Source organism: Diadema antillarum, unplaced genomic scaffold (genome assembly GCF_040938485.1).
Source record: "Diadema antillarum isolate AM-2024a unplaced genomic scaffold, OU_Dant_1.0 seq00001118_RagTag, whole genome shotgun sequence".
Taxonomy (NCBI): Eukaryota; Metazoa; Echinodermata; class Echinoidea; order Diadematoida; family Diadematidae; genus Diadema; species Diadema antillarum.
In genome coordinates this window covers 478,037-486,787 of record NW_027271932.1, presented here as the reverse complement: position 1 = coordinate 486,787, position 8,751 = coordinate 478,037, and the positions used below count along the sequence as shown (strand labels likewise).

Sequence of the window (8,751 nt, the reverse complement as noted above, 5' to 3'; positions counted from 1 at the left end):
TCCTGCTCCTCCTCAATGGGTTAAGAATTGCACATAAAGCATGCTGGACATCATCATGATAGTCATAGCACTCGGTGGTACAGTACCAGTACTTTGCCACTAGTCTTAATTCCCTGATGGAAATATTTCATTTTCATGTGAACTCAAATATTATTATTTGCATACTGGATAGGCTACATATTTTGCAGAGTTTTATCTTTGCAAATTTTGGGAATTTTAATAGTAACATGCGGAAACACGCATCTCAACATGCAAGCGATGTGCGCATATTCATGTACTTGCATGCAGTGCACATGATGAACATGCTTGATTTTTAAGTACATGTATAAAAATAATTAGGAAATGAGCACAAGCATTGGAACAACAGTCAAAGTAAACATGGTAATAGTAATAAATGAAATAACAATAACTGTTTGGTAGATACACAGACTTACTAATCATGCACACTTTCTGTGCATGATACATTGAAATGGTCTTAAAGAATACATTAAATACAGACACAATCATCCAAAACTCTTTGTTATGACAGAGCATATTATATAGAATGGTTTGAGCGGACAGGTCTGTTGTAGATCATGTGACAGTATGATGTCACACATCAGTCTTCTGTACGACTCTTTTGTGGATCACTGCATAAATACTTACGCTTAGTCGTCCATTGTTTTTTCTTTCTGGAGATACAGATTGAGCTAAAACACATGGTATTACGCTTGACTGGTTTATAATCACGTAACCTACATTGTATTGAGTGCAAAACCCAAGGAATGCTTGATTATGACTTTTGAGGGTCTCAGACTTACAAAAATAAGTTGTTTGTAAATGTAAACATATTGAGAAACACATTCTCATATCACATTTCGCCAACCACAGGTTGGGGGTGTTTCCCAAAAGTTTTGCTCAAATTTGTTCGCACATTTTCAATCTGCAATGATTTGATCTCAAGAACTTGATCAAAGAGGTAGAGCTCAGCTTGACCTTCATCAGTGTGCACTCATCATTGTATGTGTGACCCTGCATCACAAAACCAACAAAAAGTCGCACACCGTGATTTTACGTGAAGACTCAAAAAAGGTGAAATGGGTCAAGCAAGTCACTTTTTAGTTTTCCATATTTTCTGAAAGAGCTATTCTTCTTCTACATCATTCTTGAGTTAAAATGAATGGGAAAGTGGGTTTTCAGCAGTTTTTCTACAATCCTTTTTTGACAGAGTAGTGTGATCAGGTATGTCTCAGAGGCCCCCTTTCATTTCTTGAAAATCCTTTGCACACTCTTCACTTTCAACTCTAATAACTTTTGAAAGGATAATGCTACTGCTTTGAATGTTGACATTAATCATGGACAGAATGTGCTGATAGAGCATGCTCAATTTCAGTTTAATCTGATAATCTCTTAATTGTCATTGCAACAGTGGTTTACATCCTGTTTTTTGTCCCATTCATCACACAAGTAGTACGGCTTAGTAAAGATTAGGTGCTTGAATAGACCCTGTACTTCAGAGCCTCTAGCAGTTCACACTTTTCCAGAGTGTGTGCTTTCTTTCAAATATTTCGATAGGTTTATAGAAGAGTCCATTTGAATTGAGTTACACATCATTTTAAAGCTTAGAGTCTGCTCTTTCTGGATCTGTCCTTAACTAAAAATCCATGCCTGGCGATTTTTTGTTGGTTTTGTGGTGCAGGGTCACATATACTCTTGCATGAAGGCATATCACAAGTTAGGTGTTTGACTGAGAGTCTTATGAAATTTGTGACACAGCTGCTGTATCGAATATCACTTTGACATAGCAGATTACAAGGATACTCAATTCAGTGTCCTGAGCAGGTTGTAACTCTTCAAGCATTAAATGACCACTGCAAGAAATTTTTGCAGTCTGAAACTTTTCTCTATTGCACTTGGACTCCGTGGAATGATATTCTACAGTGGCAGATGGATGAAGGGACCCTTAACTGGTTGTTGCTGTTTATCACTCAAAAGATCTTCCATATGGTAGATTGCCTGTAATGAAATAAGAAAAAATAACGAAGTTTTTATCGTGAACCTTAGTACGCAAAAATGCATTTGTGCATCTTTTTAACCACTTTTTTAACTCCAAAACTGTTTGAATATTACTCATATCAGGTACAACAGTACTGCACTTTGTCGATAATGACATTACTAAGCAAACTGATATCAACATGTGCTCATCTGCCCAATTTGACTTTCAAGCTGGTCTATTTTCTTATAGGAAGTTTTATGTCCTCTAGCAATCATGGCAAAGACAGAAAGAAATCCCTATCTAACACCAAACATAAAAAAACAACTCATATGTCATACTTTCTATCAACTAGTTATGACATTAATGCCTCATAAAGAAAATGTATTGCCATCAAGTCTTTTAGATTCTACAAACTTATGGCTAGTCCGCAGTTTCATAATGTTTTATAGGAACTTTCATTTCCCCCACAGATTTTTATGATATATTTCAGACAGCTTCTCCCATCAGGATAACTTGCCATTAAAGTAATATGTGGAGCCATATTTTATAATGTGCACAAATGCCTTCATATCGTGCATGCTAACATGCTGTCAGGCAAGTCATCATTTAGTGTAGGTAAAACCATGTTAACTCTCAAAAGATCTTGAAAGACCAAATATTTTGGTATCTGTTTCACATATGAATGTTCGCAACAGTATATCACGTACCCTCATTCCATTTCTTTTGGCTAGTCCATGAAGAAAGTACTCCACCACTCGTCCAAATTTTCCAAACACTTTGATCTCCAGCCCACCACGCTGAGTCATTGTTGTCCTGTCAGACAAAATCAACAAAATTAAACAAAATGCAAAATATGTTATCTGTTGCATTTAAAAGGGATGGCAGATTTTTTGAGATCCTACACATTTCCCCCTACATGTTCTACACAATAAGACAAATTGATATCAAACTACATTTATGGATATACACAGAACTTCTTACCATGCACCCTTATGCAAGGTTGCAAATTATAAGTTTGACGAGTGAACTAAGCACTATTGAGGAATGACTTGTTGTTTCAGAGCAGTAAATTCTGCATAGAGTCAAATCTATATAAATGGGAAAATAAGCTGATGACATTTAACAAATATGTTTTTTCATATCTTGGCTTATTAGAATTTGCTTTGACTTACGTAAAAACTTGACTTTTGTTACATCAGTCTGTAATTCAGCGTTGACCTTATTTTACTATCAAAATCAAGTGAAATTGGGTACCAGGTATGTATGAATACCTATTCTTTATGGGGATACTGATATCATCAGAAGGTCACATCAGGAACCTACAATATTGTTGTCATCATTCAGGCATGCAAAAAAAAACTGCTCTTTCTCAAAGAAAATCTAGATTACGAAAAGTCTTTTTAGAAAAGAAAGAAAAGGATGTTGTTTCCTCTAAGTTGGAGTCAGAATTTGAAAAAAAAAAAACCCTCAATGAAAAAAAACAACAACAATCATTTCATGGAAGCAGCAAAGGGGGGGGGTAGGTTTTATTACCATTGTGATGAATCTTTGCTCCTCCTTAGCTCCGATTCCTCCCAAGCCTGTGCATACTCATGCCAGGTTACATTCCGGCTCTTGATGCGTAGCACCTCCTCCTTCTTGTGATACCAACATTCTTCTTCAAGGAGAACTGCATTTACATCAAGGATTGGAAACTGTTGCAGAAAATAATAAAGAGAATAAAAGAGAGAGAGAGAGAGAGCTCATGGAAATATTGAAAATTTGATTTTTGGAGCACACTTCATCATTACTTTTCTTGAGCTAAAACTTTTATATTTTCTCAGTATACATGTACATCCATTGATAAAATGTGTTGTGTGCATATTTTGGATATACGATGAAAACCCGTTTATCCATTCTAACCTAACGTACCAGGGAAATCTCAAAGAATATTTGCCAATTATACACAATGGAATATCTATCACGACAGACATTTAACAAAAACTCACCATAAAATATTGGGTCAGCATCAATGAAATTAAAACCTGAACTTATGTACTGCATCCATCACTTGTCAATTTTTTGTAGCACTAAGCTTTGGCATAATCTTGTTTTTTGACCTATTGAACACTACTAGTACTACGAAATAATGTGCATTTCTATAATTTCAACAAACTCAAATTCCATTAGAGGCAATGACCTGACCCATAGGACCTACTTATTATTGGAGTGCACTTCCTTTTGATTATAAAAAATAATTTTTAACATATAACATGATTAAATTAACAGCTAAACAAATGAGTGAATAAATACATTGATGGATAAATGAATGATATCTGGGCTTTTGTGAGACATCAACTTTAGCAAATGTTCAAATATAATGTGGTTAGAGATAGGCATAGTTGACTCAAGTCTGAACAAATGCTGCACCTAATGACTACTTTGTATCTTCAGAACTGATCACCCAATAGTAGCTCAACCATGGACCTACTCATACCAGCAAAGAAAGCAGTACATTGTACCAATGAAGTCTGCCTTCAAAACACTGTACCTTTTTGAAGATTGCTGGCAGGATGTTCCGACATGTCATGACTCTTCTCCAGTAGTGTATGGCAGTGTGAGAGTCTGTTCAGATGGTAGCAGCAAAAAGTGATGATACAGCGAAATATATTAACCCGTTGAGGATGGGCTGATTTTAAACAGCACACGCCATAAGACCCCTGCCCAAGTATCCTCGAGGCTCATCCTCAATGGGTTAAAGAAGAAATCCACCCCCAAAATGAATAAACTTTTAAAGAAAGAGAAAAAATATTCTCTACAGAATGATTAAAAAAATGACAAAAAGCAGATAAAAACAAGGAAGGTATGACATTTCTAAATATCACATTTTTTTGAAAGACATTTCTTGACCAGTGCTTATGAATATCAAAATGAGCAAGTTGATGTCATACCCTCATAATTTTTCACATTATGTTATAAATACATATTTAGCAGGCTCTAACTCATGCAGGAACCTGCACAAACTCAAGCAGATCTTGTATGAAATTGATGGGAACCTTAAAGACACAGCAGACTTAAAACTAATCTTTACGCTAATAGTCATAATGAACACTCACCGTAGTGCTGCTCCTCTATTTTCACCCCAACTACATCCATCTTTTCATTCGGATACTGCAGAACACAATAGGAGAGGTGAAAATTAATTCATGTCAATATATCTTTTTTTCTGTAGAATAGGCAAATCATGATTGTTATGATATGAAACTTCGGCCAAGTGCTATTTCACACATCTAATTACATAAGTGTAAAATATTAACTGTATTAACATTTACGTAGACAATGATACGAGTATGACTTTGCAGCACAAAATTAACATAAGTTGTCAAATCTATAAAGTTCGTAACTAGAGGCAAATTTGGATGTTAGGATAATTCTAATGAGCCCTTTGTGCTTTCTGCTCTAATAGTGTAAAATTGTGAGAGCAATGCATTCAATGACATCGATAAGGGCAATGCACATTTCTATCATACATTTTCACCATTTTCAGACTTCAACTGTACAAAGGGCATATCAATCTACCAAGTATGACATATTATCAATGTTTAAAAATTCATCAATAAAAATTACCAGGAACATATCATTAATTTGATATCAATCAAGTACACAAACATGAACAGCTTGATGTTGGTGCTAACAGTAACACTAACATAACCGCCCCGCAACGGGGTTAACACTATAGTATTAACACCGAGTAGTGGCCTTCACTTCATACATACAAAGATAGTTGCGGATCCAGGGGGTGCACTGGGCGCCCCCTTTATTTTTTGTTAAAACAAAAGAAATAAAAAGAAAAAATGGGGGAGGGGTGTGTGCACCCTCCCCCTTAATTTTGTAAAGCGGCACCCCCTCTTTACGGAATTCGTGGATCCATCCTTGTAAATATTAATTACCTGAAGTTAGTAGAACCAATCGAACAGAACTTCTTCTTGTTTCTCCACTGATTATTCCCTGGATTTAGCAACAAAGCCTACACAAGCAGTAATTATACGCTTGAAGGAAGTTCTTGCAACACGTTGTAGCCAGTACAGGCAGTAGGTACATTGTCATTGTACAGGAACATTCCACTACTACATTGTACGAGTTAACTACCACTATAAACGCGATAACGGAATAAGTTTGCCCGGATATCCCTGTAATTCTGGAGACTACATACCACGCTAACGTTAGTTAGCGCTACCTACCTACCTTGTTGAAATGCGTGTGTATCACCAAATCCAGGGGGAACTTGAAAACATGATTGAAAACTACTTCGAACATGATTACAGATGTCACGAGGGACAAACTTCTGGTAAAAGCTTTCAGAAAAAGTTGTAGAGCACACCGCTGCACTGCACTGTTGGTGCTGGGCAACTCCACCGCCCAGCCCAGGGGCCCTTTCAGCAGTCGGTGATCATGAAGGGGCGCGCCGTAAGTAGCGGAAGAGAAATTCGACATGCGATGACTAACACAGATCGAGATCAGCACAGCACAGATTATCGACGACGACTTATTATGATTTCATTACGCTTATCAATACAAATGAGGATGAATACAATATTATCGACAAAGAAAAAAGATTTGGGAGTTTGAGACAAACTAGGTGACTGCAGAAAAGGCGAAAAAACAGCTGTGTGTTAGCAACCCCCGTACTCGTAACTCGTATACCGCAGCAAGAACGTAGTAGGCCGAGTTTACCGGTTCGCTGTTGGCTGACTGCTGGCGCATGTTACGCATGGCACGTGTCATCAGTGTGTGCATAACATGGCCCTGTGTTTACATCAGGTTTACATCAGAATCACGGTGAACTATGGAAAGCTTTGACAACAAATGTACAGTAAGTAATAACTTCGATTATTTTTATACACTGTGGAGGACTAGACAACCAACAACAAAAACGGTATATCACGCTAATCATGACAACAACAACAACAACAACTAAAAATGGTTATAAAATTACCATAGTGACAAAAATATTATAACGATTACAACAGCGATAATAATAATGTGACAATAAAAACACGAGCATGTATCATTACCACTTTGATAGGCCCTAATATTTATCAAATACCGGTATATATATATAGGGTCTATTGAGATTGAATAGTCTATAGGCCTACGTTTTAATAGTGATTTAAATAATTCTGTGCTGTTCTTACGTCATTTATGGCTATCTATAGGCCCTAGATAAATCTTGGCAAAAGGAGGGAGATTTATCACCGTACTCTCTAAAAAAGAATGAGTGAAAATGTTCACTCTTTAAGGAGTGAATAACAGAAAGGAGTGAATTTGGAGTGAAATTGGAGTGAATTTCGAGTGAAAATGTTCATTTTCACTCGTTTTCGAGTGACCTCAGGGATCACTCCAAAATCTTCGAGTGATCCCTGAGGTCACTCCAAAATGAGTGAAAATGAACATTTTCACTCGAAATTCACTCCAATTTCACTTTAAATTCATTGCACTCTTTTTTGTAATCACTCTTTCAAGAGTGAATATTTTCACTCGATTTTTTTAGAGAGTATTGTCTCGATATGCACCTCCCGCAATATTTTTCGTAGAATCCTCTGAATACAGGGCCGGCGGATCGTTTTCAAAAGTGTGTGTGAGGGGCACATCCGGGTTTCATTAGCTAATAACAAAAAAAAAAAAAGGGGGGGGGGGTCCTCAGCTCATCTCTACCTTCCACTTCCGGGTTTCTTCAGCTGACAAGCAAAATAAAAAACGAAAAATAAGGTTTTAAGCGGAAAAAAACATAACATTATACCGCGCTCACACTTCAAGATCTATATCTATTTCTTTAGTGCCACTTACGTACTTCCGGGTTAAAAAAAAGTGTGGGGGGGGGCCGCAAAGTGATGACACCTTATGTATTCCTTTGTATGGTGCACAAAAAGTGTGGGGGGCGAGCCCCCTGCCCTCCCCCCCCCCCCGGTTCCGCCGGCCATGCTAGATAAATCTTGGCAAAAGGAAGGAGATTTATCACCATATAATGTCTCGATATGCACCTCCCGCAATATTTTTCGTATAGAATCCTCTGAGTACTCCGGGTGAAATTGGAGGACATGAACAGCCCTGTCTTTACAGTTTACTTCCATGTGCTCATAACTCTCCTCCTCCCTATAAGGTCTATATAGGGCCTATAATACGGTATATTCTTCCCCGTTTATTCCTCCCTCCCCCCCCCCGTCTCCTATTCCATTTTATTCTTCATTTCTCCTCTCCTCCAGCGACCCCCTTTTACGCACCCCACTCACTTTCCCATCCCTATATGTTTTCCCTTTCTCTTCCCAACCCCTCCTATCCCATTATCCATATATCCCTTCCCCTGTATTCCTTCCCAGCCCTCATCCAAAATCTCGTTCCCTCCTCTCCTCTTCCGCCGCTCCCTTCTTCCCTTTATATACCTATCCATAGTCCCCTATTACTTTCCCTATCACCCCTCACAAATCCACTCCCTCCTTCTCGACCCCGATCCTCACTCCCTTAATTCCCTTCCCATGGCATATTCATCCACTTCATTGGTATCCGTTGCCTTCTCATTTATACCATCTTCATCCTTGTTTCTCCACCCCCCCCCGCCCCCTTTAAAGTTCCTTCCCCTCCCCTCCCTCTTCCAGGCCTCCAGCTCCTTTGATGATCTGCCCCCTTCCTTCTTTCCCCTCCCCTCTCCCCTACGTCTCCACCTTAGAAGGGACTGGATACACTACTAGTACTGGTTGAGGTGGGGATTCAGGTTTATAACATTCCTAAGTGAGATAATG

The 8,751-nt window shown here is 38.2% G+C and overlaps 1 protein-coding gene across 1 annotated transcript; it reads right to left on the bottom strand.

Moving 5' to 3' along the window:
* Positions 1–1,914: 1,914 nt before the first annotated feature.
* LOC139743883 (PRELI domain-containing protein 2-like) lies at positions 1,915–6,271 on the bottom strand. The gene is made up of 6 exons (XM_071654347.1): positions 6,200–6,271; positions 5,071–5,125; positions 4,506–4,579; positions 3,509–3,669; positions 2,683–2,788; positions 1,915–1,995 (listed from the first exon to the last, which is right to left on the bottom strand). The coding sequence occupies exons 1-6, from the start codon at positions 6,269–6,271 to the stop codon at positions 1,915–1,917; spliced, it is 549 nt and encodes a 182-aa protein (XP_071510448.1).
* Positions 6,272–8,751: the final 2,480 nt, after the last annotated feature.